Genomic DNA, 15,061 nt, shown 5'->3' with positions numbered 1-15,061 from the left:
AAACTAAAGAACCTTTAGAAGTAGTATTTGCAGACATTATAGGTCCAAAGAAACCCAGTATGGGGGGTGCTCGATATATACTGAGCATTATGGACCATTACTCTAGATATGGGTTTTGCTACTTAATGAAAAGCAAAACTGAAACATATCAACATTTCTTCAACTGGTTAAAGTTTGCTGAAAGAAAAACCAAACGGCAAATTATAACCCTGGTGACAGATAATGGCACGGAATTTGTTAATAGCAAATTCCAGAGTAGATTAAAGGCAGCTGGAATAGCTCATAAGACATCTGCACCATACAGACCACAGCACAATGCATTTGTTGAAAGGCGAGGCCAAACATTGCAGGCGATGACCCGTACTATGTTAACTGATTCTGGGTTACCTGATTCTTTGTGGGGGGAGGCAACAATGTGTGCTAATCATTTATTAAATAATGTGGTTAACTCAACCACTGGTGAAATACCTACCATTCACCATGTGGCATGGCAGGAAGCCTGATTTGAGTTACCTGCACACATTTGGTGCACCAGCATGGGTGCATATCCCTACACAACTCAGGCGTAAAGGGCAACACAGAGTTAAACAATTTCTCTTCGTTGGTTACCAAGCTAACCATAGGGCATATAGATTTTGGGAGAAAGGCACATCTAAGGTGTTATGTAGTGCTAATGCCCAATTTCTAGAGCACGTAGGATGGGATAAGTTAGAGCAGGATAACAATAAAGAAGTGGTTATTGAATCCTACAGAAATCCCATTGAGTATCCCTGTAACTTTAAAAATAAAGTAAAGATAGAAGTACAGGAAGATATTATGCCCATAGAAGAAGAAATAGAAGAAATAGCTGAGGATGAGGAACAGGTAGTAACTCAAGAAAGTCCTCATACAAGCCCTGTAATTCCCAGAAGAACTACACGTATTTCTAGACCGCCTGATAGATACCAGGCTAACACAGTGTGCCAGGAAAATAGAATCCCAAGTACTGTGGATGAGATTAAAAGATATCCTTCTAAAGAGAAAGAAAAATGGTATGCAGCAATTAATAAAGAATTGAAGTCTCTGAAGGATATGAAGGTATATGAAAATGTGAGATTACCTGTAGGTATAAAACCCATTGGCTGCAAGTGGATTTTTAAGATAAAAACTGATAAGGATGGAAATATAATCCATAAGGCAAGATTAGTAGCCCAAGGTTTTAGACAAAGTGCAAATGACTATGATGAAGTATTTGCACCTAGTCTTAAAGCAGCAATGTTAAGGGCAGCTTTAGTGTGGGCAGCAAGCAAGAAATATATAGTTAACCATTTAGATGTGGAAACTGCTTACTTGCATGCTCCACTAAGACATACTGTATATATGAAAAAGCCTAGTGGATTGAAAGGTGATAATAATAATGATTGTTGGTTGTTAAAAAAGAGCCTTTATGGTCTTAAACAATCGGGCTATGAATGGAACCAGTATATTGTGAAGGAACTGAACAATATAGGGTTTAAAGCTGGTTTAGCCGACCCATGTCTATTTAAGAGAGAAAAGAATGGGAAGATATCATTATTATTGTTGTTTACTGATGATATTGCTCTGATAACTAAGACTAATGATGAAGCAAATAGAATTATAGCATCATTAGGTAAGAAAGTAAAAATCAAGCAATTAGGGGAGATAAAGAGATATCTAGGTTTGAATATAGTGAAAACACAGAAAGGGTTTAAGATATCTCAAGAAGATAAGATATCTAAATTGCTATTAGATTATAAGATGGAACTTTGTAAGCCTGCAAAGACTCCAATGAGTCAGGATATTTGCAAAATGGATACTCAAAGTCCCAAGTTTGATAAGGCAATATATCAATCTTTGATTGGTAGCTTATCATATATTAGCAATTGGTCAAGGCCAGATATTGCTTTCAGTATTAATCAGCTGGCACGACACAATAACGATCCCCTTCAATGTCACTGGATAGCATTGAAAAGAATCTTAAGATATCTTAAAGGAACATTACACCATGCACTGTATTTAGAACCAGAAGGTGATCTCATATTGAGTGCTTATGCAGATGCTAGTTTTGCATCAGAAAGAGACACAAGAAAGTCGACTTCAGGAACAGCCATAATGCTGGGTAAGACATTAATTGGTTGGAAGTCAATTAGACAACAGCATATAAGTTTGTCTACTATGGAGGCAGAATTCTCCTGTTTATCACTATTATGTACTGAGTTGATTATGTACAAACAAATGTTGAAGGATATGGGTATAACTGTGAATTACCCTATAGTTGTACATGAAGATAATCAGGCAGCAATTCAAATGGCCACAAGTATTGCAGTAAAAACTAGGAGCAAACATACAGATTTGAGATATCTGAATGTAAGGCAATCTGTACATAGTAAAATGATACAGCTAGAGTACTGTATGTCGGAGGACAATATAGCTGATAATTTTACTAAAGCCCAAGGTGTTAATAAGCACCTAGAGAGTTGTGAAAAATATGGGTTCAGATTGTGAAGGCATTATATATTTATGTCACCCAAAAGGGGAGTATGTTGGGTATATGGATACACCAACTGGTTTGGGTGAATGAATATATAAAACCTAGGCATAAGTGTTTGCAACTTTAAGCTCCAAACTGCAATGTCATCGCATAATTATGGGTGCGGTTGCAGGCTGCAATAAGAGGCAGTGAGAGAGACGTAACACTTCCTGGTTTCTGATCCTGGTTTCGAGCTCCTGGTCTGGTTCCTGTTCCTGGTGTTACTGATCTCTGGTCTGTCTGCTGTCTGTCTGCCTACTACTGTTTACTCCTGTATGAGATGTCTACTGTGCAAGATACTTCTCTCTACTGAACACAAGGACTGTTTACTTGGTGAACTGTGGATTCAGCATTGTCTTTGAGAGAAAGGTATCTTAAGAAGAAGATTTACAAGCAGATAAAGACATTGTATTTACTGTTTAAAAGACTAGGTAACTGGATGGATATACTGGATACTGACATATGGACTGAATGACTATTCTTAATCTCTGTATGAATTAAATACCTATTTAAAACCACAAACAGTGTTTTTGTCTCAAGTGTGTGTATACTCTTGGGCCCAGCCTCTCTCTCATTTGGCTGCCTGGCTTGACTGCTGCTGTGCACTTTGCTCAGGGGTTTGTCCCCAAACACTAACAGTTAGGACAGATGGTAAAGACAACATTAGCATCGTAATTATTTCATATACCTTTCTTGCAAAATATCTGACTTTTCTGAGTTGTCTATAGACATGATGAAGAGATTGATGAACCAGGTTAAGGAATACTGGTACATGGGCTCAATATTAGCTAGGTCAGCAATTGAAAAAAAGAGGATTGATGAATGAACTGCAATGGGGCGGTAGCCCATCCGGGTAGCATCTATCTTCTTTTCAGTTTCTTCTGCTACGGCTTGCTTTTCCGAAATTTCATTAGCCAAAGCTTTAGAAGACGATAATATCTTGATAGCAGTCTCGTCTTCCAAAATATTTCCTTCAGACGATGACAGAACTTCTAAAATTTTGTCCTCTATTTCCTGTAGCTGTCTATAACAGAAAATTAGATTAATACCTTATAGAAGCTACAAGTGATCTAAAAATGATTTGATATAGTCAAGGGATCCTAAAATATTAATTCCTTTAGAAACAAAACTGGATTTGAGGGATTAAATCTTTGACAGTTATTTTAAACTTTAAGGTTTAAACAGACACAAAACTGATTTTGTACAACAATTTCTTGACCCATTCCAGCCATTCAGCAAAACACACATACAGGTACTCCTCAACATATGACCACAATTGAGCCCAAAATCCTGTTGTTAAGGAGAAACTTGTTAAGTGAATTTTGCCCCATTTTACAACCTTTCTTGCCTCAGTTGTTAAGTGAATCACTGCAGTTGATAGGTGAGTAACCTGGTTGCTAAGTGAATCTGGCTTCCCCATTGACTTTGCTTGTCAGAAGATCTCAAAAGGGGATCACATGACCTGAGGACACAGCAATGGTCATAAATAAGAGCCAGTTATCAAGCATCTGAATTTTGATCACATGATCATGGGGATACTGAGAAGGTTGTAACTGTGAAAAATGGTCATAAGTCCCCTTTTTCAGTGCCACTGTAACTTTGAATGGTCACTAAACAAACTGTTGTAAATCAAGGACTACCTGTACTATAGGTCTACATCAGCTTTCCCTAATTTGATGCTTTTCAAATGTGTTGCACTTAACTTCCATAATCCTCATTAAAATCTAAAATATATTAGAGCGCATCTGCTGAAGAAGCCCATTTTAGTGAAATCACAAGCTTTCCACTCTTGGAAAAAGTTAATAGTGGGCCCAGTTCAATCCCTACCTCCTAAATCTCTCTGATCTATGCTAATCTTGTGGAAAGTCTGAGTTGCTCTTCTCAATGGCCAGAGATCTTTCCTAATTCTACTCTATCCTGAGCTGCATTTTATATTGAAACTAATGAAGTCCACTTTGGAACGCAGAGGTCTTTCCTAGTCTGGTACTTTTCATATGTTAATCATCAACTTCTCAAGTGCCCACTCACAAGAAAGGTTTGTTATTATGATACTAGGAAAAAGAAAGCATGAGGAATCTGTGTTATCAAATAGTATCTACAATCTGATCTAGTTTCAGTTATTTCGTACTTCACTATGCAGTAGCCAGGTGTCTCTGGAAAGACTGAAAGTCAAAATTAAAACATTGGTAACACACACACACACACACACACCGTTTCCCCTTAAAAAAGTAGGCGATTCCATACAACCATCATGGACAGCTTGCGTTACTCTCCATTAAGGTGCTAATGTCTACATATGAGCTATCTCATAAGTGGTTTGTACAGCTATTTAACCAAGATAAAGACCCAATGACTCCCTTTGTACCACATGCTAAAACTTGGTTAGTATAAATCTTCATTAGTTTCCTTGTGGTTTAGCATATAATAGGCAAAGAATCATTCAATGGTACAGAAAGCATTATAAATTACAGAGGAAAATATGGAATGTCAAAAAAATCATTTAGCATATTTCAATTGTTTCAGTGAAGGATTCTCTGTATAAACCCAGAGGTAGCCATTGGCCCTTTACACAAGACTTCTTTAAAAGCCTTGTATGAGAGAGAAATAATATCCTCAAAAGTCTCTCCATATGTTACAGAAAATTCTCTGCCAATAAAACTCAAGAGTACATCCACAGAATAATTTTCACTCTTTTGACTTCTCAATTACCTACAAAGTCAGACCACACGTTACAGTGAACAGAAAAGGTCTTGTTAGTCCAAGAATTTTCACAATTATTACTTTTCCAGTAATAAAGCCAACTACTTTTTATCAAGAGCTACACAGTTAATGATTATATACAAGTAATCCTCAACTTGCAACCACTTTAGAGACTGTAAAACTTGTTGTTAAGCAATGTAGTCATTAAGTGAGGCATCACATGGCCATACCCAATTTTATTACCTTTTACCACAGACATTAAGCAAATTGGCCACTGTCATTAAGTGAGACACCAAATGACTGTGATTTGCAACTTCCTACTAGCTTCCCCATTGAGTTTGTTTGTCAGAAACCAGCTGAGAAGGTTGCAAATCACTTAGCACTTAAGACTTATATATCATTCTCTGCTGTACAGTAGAGCTATACAGTACTCTCTGAGCAGTTTACAATGTCAGCATATTGCCCCCAACAAGCTGAGTTATCCTCATTTTACTGACCTCAAAAAAACAGAAGGCTGAATTAACCTTGAACTGGTCAGGATTGAACTCCTGGCAGTGGCAGAGTTAGCCTGCAACACTGCATTCAAACCACTGTGCCACCATGGTTCATATGACAGCAGGATGCTGCAGTTGTTGTGTGAACCAGTTCCCAAGAGCCCAGATTACAATCACATGAACACGGGGCATGTGACAATTTTCAATGTAAGGACCAGTAATATATCACTTTTTTTCAATGCCATCATAAAATTAAAAGGTCATTAAATGAATGGTTGTAAGTCGAGGACTTGTGTATGTTAATTACTTCCTCTCTGTAGAACATTATCATTCAGTTGAGATAATTTTCTATCTAATAATATTTTGATACTTTTTGTTTTCAGCTCCTTGTAAGATCAGGGCTTGTTTTTCTTCTTCCAGATCTGGCCTCTCTCTTGCCACAACTATTCCAAGCAGCTGATCTTGCATCCCCTCTGAAGTTATCATGAAATTTAACAAAGTTACCTGAAAATTTCAAAAGTTCCAAATTAGAATTAGAACCAGGCAAGCCAAAATCCAATAGTCAACACCAGTTAGCCAAATAAGATATTTAAACTTTAGGATGTTGTGATGCATTCTAACGTAACAGTTCCCAACTTTTTTAGCACCAGGGACCAGTTTTGTGGAAGACAATTTCTAACATGCATCAAACATTTCTGAGAAAGAGAAGTGAACAACTTCTACTTTTGTCTAAAAGTTATCCTCTTAACCACCTCTTCTCTGAACAAGTACTTTCAAAATATATTTTCCTGACTTCTAGAATTCCCATACTTGTGTATAGTGGGTGGAAATTCTCACAATGGAAAGTGCTAGATTGGAGAAGACTGCCATAAAAGTACCGTATTTTTCGGACTATAAGACGCTCCAGACTATAAGATGCACATTAGCTAGAGGAGAAAAACAAGAAAAAAAATCTGCCTCTGCCTCCCAGCAATTTGCTTCTTTGCAGCAAAGAGCAAACAGCCTGGTCAGCTTCAGCACAGCCTAGTTTAGCATGAGCAGCTGATTGGCAGTTGTATCGGTGTCCCAGAATACCGCCCATCAGCTGTTCCAGGCTGCGGGGAACGCTGCTGCCTATCACCACTGCCACCTATCGCCGTCTCCATGCATCCCATTTTTGGCTTCTGTGCACCCCATTTTCGGCCCCCACGTGTGCCGTTTCTGGCCTATTCCAAGCGATGGAGATTGCCTCTGCCACCACCTATCACCACCAATAGTCACCACTTGAAATGGGCCAAAAATAGGGCATTTGGAGGCAGCAATAGGTGGTGATGATGGGCGGCGACAGCGGTGATGGGTGGCAGTGATCCCTGCAGCCTGGAACAGCTGTTGGGCTATATTCCGGGAGGCCAATCCAACTGCCAATCAGCTGCTCATGTTAAATCAGGCTGTGCTGAAGCTAACCAGGCTGTTTGCTGTTTGCTACAAGGAGGCAAATTGCTGGGAGGCAAAGGCCAAAGGGTGAGGGCCGGCGGATGGGCAGGGCTTCAGCAACATTCTTTCTATAAGATGCACAGACATTTCCACCCACTTTTTTTTTTGGAGGGGAGTGCATCTTATAGATTGAAAAATACAGTAATTCCCACCGACTAGTCAGAAAATAATAACACTCTATGCCCAAAGGGACCGTGGGAGGACTTGTAAAAGCAAGTTAGCACAGATCCTCATGGAGAAAATCTACCTATTTGGTTATTAAGAATTGGCAATGACTTCACTACCACATAATCAATCAAACAAAACCTCTGGTTTGGACTTTGATAGACTAATTAGCTTTCAACTCAGCTGATTTTCCAGAGAAAGTTATATCAAGACAAGTTTTGCCCTGTTTACTTTGGAATTGCAAGGCTGGCAAAGTCTGATTGATGGGAACTCCTACCTCCAGCTTCCTGTTCCAATTCCCCCGCCCCCCCCCCGAAACCAAGGCATTGGTGCTTTTTCTCTTCTTCCTCATAGTGGCTGTTTGGTTCCTCCCACTCCCCTCCCACTCCCAAAAAGCAAATGCAAATATGAGAATGGTTGGGTGTCAATGGATTATACTGGGGTTTTCACATTCCTATAGCAATAGCAATAGCACTTAGACTTATATACTGCTTTACAATGCTTTACAGCCCTCTCTAAGCAGTTTACAGAGTCAACATGTGGGTCCTCATTTTACCAACCTCGGAAGGATGGAAGGCTGAGTCAACCTTGAGCTGATCAGGATCAAACTGCCGGCAATCAATAGAATTAGCCAGCAATACTGCATTCTAACCACTGTGCCACCATGGCTCATAGTAGGAGATTGGGAGGCAGAGTGTAGTGATAAGGGCAGCAATAAAGAGATTCTTACAGCAATATAGAAAAACAAAGAAAGAAAATATAATAGTGGAGCTTTTAATCTAATGGTAGGATTTACCCTGGACTGAACTGACTTTTGTTAGTGCCAAAGATGAGATCTGCTCAGAACACAAGAGAACCTTTGAAATTGATCCATGGAAGATAATGGCCTATTCAGTTCAGTCTTTGTCATTTTTACTTCCTTCTTCCCATTGTTAGATCCTTTGTATTAGTCTTGATATGCTTACATATTTTTAAAATTATATATAATACACATTATCACTCACATATATGTCAGAGTGAGAGAATGGAAAAAAGCATCTGCTCATATTAATGTTATATGTGCATTATCATTATGAGCTGTGGCAGCACAGTGGTTACAGGCTACTTCTGCCGATTGCCAGCAATTCAGCAGTTCAAGTCACACTGGCTCAAGATTGACTCAGCCTTCCTTCCTTCCGAGGTCAGTAAAATGAGGACCCAGATTGCTGGGGGATGATATGCTGACTCTGCAAACCACTTAGAGAGGGCTATAAAAGCACTGTGAAGTGGTATATAAGTCTCAGTGCTATTGCTATGAGTCACACAGTGGTTAGAATGCAGGACTGCAGGCTACTTCTGCTGACTGCCAGCTGACTGCAATTTGCCAGTTCAAATCTCACTAGGCTCAAGGTTGACTCAGCCTTCCAAGGTGGGTAAAATGAGGACCCAAATTGGTGGGGGCAATATGCTGACTCTGTAAACTGCTTAGAGACGGCTGTAAAGCAGTATAGGTGCTATTGCTATTACTGTATATATGCATGCAAATGCATAGGGAGGAGGTTACGGAAGGGGTTGTGGTACTTCTAATAAGATCATCCACTTGCTTATGAAACAAAAGCCAACCGCCTGATGTTCCCAGGCAAAATGCTCACTTTGACGGAGGTTTCTGGGAGGTAATGGGGGTTTCGCAGCTTGGTTGTAATGTAAAAGCGAAAGTCCGGAGCATATTCAATGGTAGAATCCCCAAGGCGGATGCAGATGCTGCCACCCTGCTTGAAAGTCTGCTTAAGCAGAAGAGGCTCCAGAATGGGGTCCAACTCTTCAGCAACATTTTCTAGCAGCACTTCGATTCAGCCAAGAAATTGAGACAAACCGTAAATTTACCAGATGCAAGGACAAAGGACACAAAGCACAAACAATGTTATAAGTACATCAGTAAACTGAAGCAGAAAGCAGTCTTGAAGACTCAATATTTGGAAGATGAATAGAAAATATAAACATTTGCACGCTAACTCCAAGTGCCTACCTGTACTGTTAAATATGACCGTCACTAATAAAGTATGATCACTGTAACATTTAACACAGGAAAGAATAAGGAACCTCTATTATAAAATTTGGAAAATAAATGGTTGGAAATATAGTGCCAATACATACATACATTCATTCATACATACATACATACATACATGCATACATTTATTTATTTAGAAATTTCTATTGCCGCCTATTCACACATGGCTATTCAAGGTGGCTTACAAGAATATAAAACCTCAAATAAAAACAATAAAACTAATAGAAGAGAGAATCATATAATAAATTAATCAAATAATATAATAAAATAACTCCCCTTCCTGGTGACAGCACATCACATGAGCCATTTAATACATTCTCCAGGCCCGCTGGCAGAACCAGGTCTTCAGCGCCTTCTGGAAGAGTGTTAGAGTGGAGGCCATTCTAATCTCTGGGGGAATGAAGTTCCAGAGAGAAGGAGCCATCACGGAGAAGGCCCTTCTTCTGGGTCCCACCAGGTGTATCTCCCTAGGGGATGAGACCCACAACCTTCCTTGTTTCCTTGCTTTGGTGGGTTGGGTAGATGTGACTGGCAAGAGACAATCCCTCAGATAACCAATACAATATTTTTTATACTTTTCGGATAGGAGTGTCCAAAGAGATAAAATTATGCAAGTTGAATGTGTGTAGGAAATGGAAGTACTACATGGTAACAAAGACCAAGTATAGAACTGAATCAGCATGTCATGAGATATATAAGGCTTTAAAAGCAAAGCCTAAGAAGAATTTAAGAGAAAATTCCTTCAGTTCCACAAGGATGTTATAAGTGATGGATAAAACTGAGAACATATGTGCAATATGGTCAAACTTCATCAGTTTTAATTTTGCTCTTCAAATGGAAAATACAGTCTGTATAATGCCAAAGATATATTTATTGTGGGAAATATCAGATGAGATGTTATGTCCTAAATCCCCACTTGTTTATACGTTTTTCTCAATTTGGAGGATTGTTAATTGGTTTTGAAATGTAAAATGTTTTACTATCTGATGCATTTCTTTACATCTAAATAATTCCAACTATTATAAAAATTAACCATGTACTTTGCAAAGTTGCAAGAAAAATCTACTTTTAAAGACTTGATAGCTTACCAGGTGTACCAAACTGAACACAGTTTTCTAGTGTTCGTACAAATTCACTGTCACTGAGCTTTATGACATGCAAGCTGTTGGCTTTTTCCATATTTTTCACCCATTTGTTTGCTTGACCTTGAGGATCAATCATAAGTGGCCATCTTCTTGCATTTCTGGAGAGAGAAAACAGTGAAATACCTCAACTTTGTGAATTTGCATGGCACATTTGAGGTTTTATTATGTATTTGATTTTTTTTCTTTCCACTCAATCATGTCCAATTTTCAAAGACTGCCTCAAGAAGTCCCTGAAATTTTCTTGGCAAGATCTTTCAGAAATGGTTTGCCATTGCCTCCTTCTTAGGGCTGAAAGAGTGTGCCTGGCCCAACATCACCCAACTGGCTTTGTGCCTAAGGTGGGAGTATAAATCATTGTCTGTTGAGTTCTAGCCAGAAGCCTTAACCACTATATCAATTTGTCCCTTGTACCTGAACATATTTACAAGATCCCGATATGGAAATAAGTATGGGTGAAACTCGAAAAATTAGAATATCATGCAAAAGTTCATTTATTTCAGTAATGAAACTTAAAAGGTGAAACTAATATATGAGATAGACTCATTACATGCAAAGCAAGATAGTTCAAGCCGTGATGTGTCCTAATTGAGATGATTATGGCTTACAGCTCATGAAAACCCCAAATCCACAATCTCAGAAAATTAGAATATTGTGAAAAGGTGCAATATTCCAGCTCAAAGTATCTCATTCTAATCAGCTAATTAAGCCATAACACCTGCAAAGGGTTCCTGAGGTCTCTCAGTCAGGTTCAGTGGGAATCACAATCATGGGAAAGACTGCTGACCTGACAGTTGTGCAGAAAACCACCACTGACACCCTCCATAAGGAGGGAAAGCCTCAAAAGGTAATTGCAAAAGAAGTCGGATGTTCCCAAAGTGCTGTATCTAAGGACATTAATAGAAAGTTATATGGAAGGGAAAAGTGCGGAAGAAAAAGGTGCACAAGCAGCAGGGATGACCGCAGCCTGGAGAGGATTGTCAGGAAAAGGCCATTCAAAAGTGTTGGGGACTTTCACGAGGAGTGGACTGAGGCTGGAGTCAGTGCATCAAGAGCCACCACACACAGACAGATCCTGGACATGGGCTTCAAATGTCGTATTCCTCTTGTCAAGCCGTTCCTGAACAACAAACAACATCAGAGGTGTCTTACCTGGGCTAAAGAAAAACAGAACTGGTCTGTTGCTCAGTGGTCCAAGGTCCTTTTTTCTGATGAGAGCAACTTTTGCATCTCATTTGGAAACCAAGGACCCAGAGTCTGGAGGAAGAATGGAGAGGCACACACTGCAAGATGCTTGAAGTCCCGTGTGAAGTTTCCACAGTCTGTGTTGATTTGGGGCCATGTCATCTGCTGATGTTGGTCCACTGTGCTTCATTAAGTCCAGGGTCAATTCAGTCGTCTACCAGGAGATTTTGGAGCACTTCATGCTTCCTTCTGCAGACGAGCTTTATGGAGATGCTGACTTCATTTTCCAGCAGGACTTGGCACCTGCCCACACTGCCAAAAGCGCCAAAATCTGGTTCAATGACCTTGGGATTACTGTGCTTAATTAGCCAGCAAACTCACCTGACCTAAACCCCATAGAGAATCTATGGGGCATTGCCAAGAGAAAGATGAGAGACATGAGACCGAACAATGCAGAAGAGCTGAAGGCCACTATTGAAGCATCCTGGTCTTCCATAACACCTCAGCAGTGCCACAGGCTGATAGCTTCCACGCCAAGTCGCATTGAGGCAGTGATTGCTGAAAAAGGGGCCCAAACCAAGTACTGAGTCCATATTCATGCTTATACTTTTCAGAGGTCCGATATTGTTTTATGTACAATCCTTGTTTTATTGATTGCATGTAATATTCCCATTTTCTGAGATTGTGGATTTGGGGTTTTCATGAGCTGTAAGCCATAATCATCACAATTATGACACATCACGGCTTGAACTATCTTGCTTTGCATGTAATGAGTCTATCTCATATATTAGTTTCACCTTTTAAGTTTCATTACTGAAATAAATGAACTTTTGCACGATATTCTAATTTTTTGAGTTTCACCTGTATTTTGTGAGCCATACCTGTGCCGAACAGTGTCAAGAATTCTCTCTTGACTTCCTTGTGAAGAAGTACCTATTTCCTTCCAGTTTTATGCTTTCACTTTTTGGACCCTTGGAAACAAGCCAGCATCTCATAGTCCATGAAGGTGTGAGATATAATCCAAGAGGAAAATAGAATTCCCCTCTTTTTGTAGAAATGACTAGCACATGTCCTTCATTCAGAGTTTTTTTCCCCATGCTAGTTATTGCTATCCATGGAACAAAAAAAAATGAATGGCTGCTCCACATTCCTTTCATATAGGCCTTCCTGCATTCATGAGTTGTGTCTCAATTTCAGCGCAGTGTTGACTTCACTCCCCAGATCACTAAACAAGCAGATCTGTAGTCAACACAAAGGGAGTTCTATATGCAAATACTAATCCACATGGTCAATAGCTTTAATCATCCAGTTTATTTGAGTGATTTAAGGAAGTTAAAAGTATATTGCTATAGGCTGCTGTTCATATCTTTCCACAAATCCATAAAGATCAGGAAGGAAGAACTGGTGGTGATATTAGCATGAAGCAGGACCAAGCAGCCTCAGGACCCTATCTCTTTCAAGTGAACATTGAATGACATTTGTTGTGACTGGATCTGGAAGTGGAAGCAGGTATTGGCATCTATAACACTATTTCAGTCGGGAAAGGTTGCCTTACAAAACAGGTATACTAGCAAACTCATGTATGAATCTCTGCATATATTTAACATAAGAATAACAGGTGATTTAATCTAAAGACTGTAACTTCATGAAACAATAAAATGATTGCATTTAATCCAAGGAAAGTATGAGCACTGAGTTAATACTTTTGGGCCAGTAATCAAGTAATATTAATCAAGGTTTTCTATAGCTCTACAATTTTGTTTTAGATTTTAGACATTTAGATCTTCTCAATCTGGCTTTCTTCTAGAATTCCAAACCAGCATGTTCAGAAACTACACTGGCTTGTAATTTGAGATTTTATCAGCCAACAAACTACAGGATGAAAATTTAGAGAATGCTTTAAATGTGAAGGATTATGTCCTGAGACCTTTTGCATGCCAACCAAGCTCTTCACTACTGAACAGTGCATATTATGTTTTTTAAATGAAAAAATGTACAATAATATCTTATTGCGCCCCTACAAGTAGAAAATAGCATACAATACTCTCCAAAGAAATAAAGTATGCCTATCTGAAGCTTCTGTTACTTACGAGATAATAATACCATTATCAATGGAAAATAAATCGGAAGGCAACCCAGCTATGTTCCAAGCTCTGATTTTCACGGCTTCTCCTAAAGTTGTAGTTAGAGAGAAATCATCCGAGCAGGGAATGCCTCTGGCTTTGCATGTCAATATCCAGTCCCGGGCTTGATTCTGAAAAAGAAGAATACTAAACATTGGGCAGCTATTCTGAAAAATGATTTTAGTGTAATGAGGCTCATTGGCAGCATCAGTGACTTGTCACTCTTGACAGTTTGCTGGGACAAATTTGAGTTCCTTTTTGATCATTTTTCATTCAATGCCTTCTACCAAAAAGTATTAATGTGATTCTTACAAAATTATTCCCAAGAAGTATTTTAGTTATTTGTTTAATGAAACTTAAAATGAACATATCACATTTTTTTGCCTTTCGCCATCCAATTAGCCCTGATTTTATCCATTTCTTCCACAATCCTTTGGGGACGAACATCATAATCATGCAAGTGAACTCAGAATTGTACATAGTGAAAGATACCAGATACAGTTTATCAACAAGGCCTGAAATCTAGAGATGTATAAACCTGGTATTCTGGAGATTAGACATCATGTACTTAGTGAAAGCTACAGTCAGAAGCAGAAGGCCTTAATTAACAGTTTATGACATTAAAAGTTACAGTGCAAATAATGGTTTCAGTTGTTAAACAGTATGACTGGGTACGCTTCTAGGATCAATCTAGAAAGCTCTCAAACACATAAAAGTGTGGGATATTCAATTGGAATTTCTCAGCATCTAGTTTAGATGTGTCAGAGGTATATATTATTCATCCAGATGGATCAGGTGTATATATCTCATTTTGGGGATAAAAGCCTTCTAGGCGATTTATGGCCTACATCAAAATCTGTTGAACAGCAGAAAATTGATCATGCTATGATTGAAACAGACTTTTTGGAAGAGAGGTAAGGAGCATGCACCAGGAGCGGGTTGGGGGACACTTAATATACACAGAACTGTTCATGAATAATGTAAAGGAATTTGTGTTCTGATGCAGTTGATGCTTTTGTTTTTCTGTCAATGTGATTTAATGCTTTTATTTAAATAAATTAAAGTATTTGAGCCGCAAAGCATCAGGATTTTTTTTAACAGTCTAGCTGGAGACTGGTAGATTTGAATATTTGGGCAAGAACAGAAAGCAACAAATTCTAGCAAAGCTGGCTTTTCACCTGTTTTACTTTTTCTCATGG

At 38.9% G+C, this 15,061-nt stretch overlaps 1 protein-coding gene across 1 annotated transcript in view; it reads right to left on the bottom strand.

Annotated features, from left to right (window-relative positions):
- Nucleotides 1-15,061, bottom strand: part of DNAH7 (dynein axonemal heavy chain 7) — a 176,862-nt gene that overhangs the window by 37,436 nt on the left and 124,365 nt on the right. The window contains exons 46-50 of the mRNA XM_087919773.1: nt 13,830-13,993; nt 10,501-10,655; nt 8,994-9,184; nt 6,095-6,228; nt 3,219-3,554 (exon numbers count right to left, since the gene is read on the bottom strand). Of these exons, the coding sequence (XP_087775899.1) occupies nt 3,219-3,554; nt 6,095-6,228; nt 8,994-9,184; nt 10,501-10,655; nt 13,830-13,993 (980 nt within the window). The remainder of the gene's footprint in view (nt 1-3,218; nt 3,555-6,094; nt 6,229-8,993; nt 9,185-10,500; nt 10,656-13,829; nt 13,994-15,061) is intronic.

The sequence above is a fragment of the Pseudonaja textilis genome, chromosome 1 (genome assembly GCF_049901715.1).
Source record: "Pseudonaja textilis isolate UNSWEBS1 chromosome 1, rPseTex1.2, whole genome shotgun sequence".
Classification (NCBI taxonomy): domain Eukaryota; kingdom Metazoa; phylum Chordata; class Lepidosauria; order Squamata; family Elapidae; genus Pseudonaja; species Pseudonaja textilis.
This window is presented reverse-complemented; position numbering and strand designations above follow the sequence as displayed.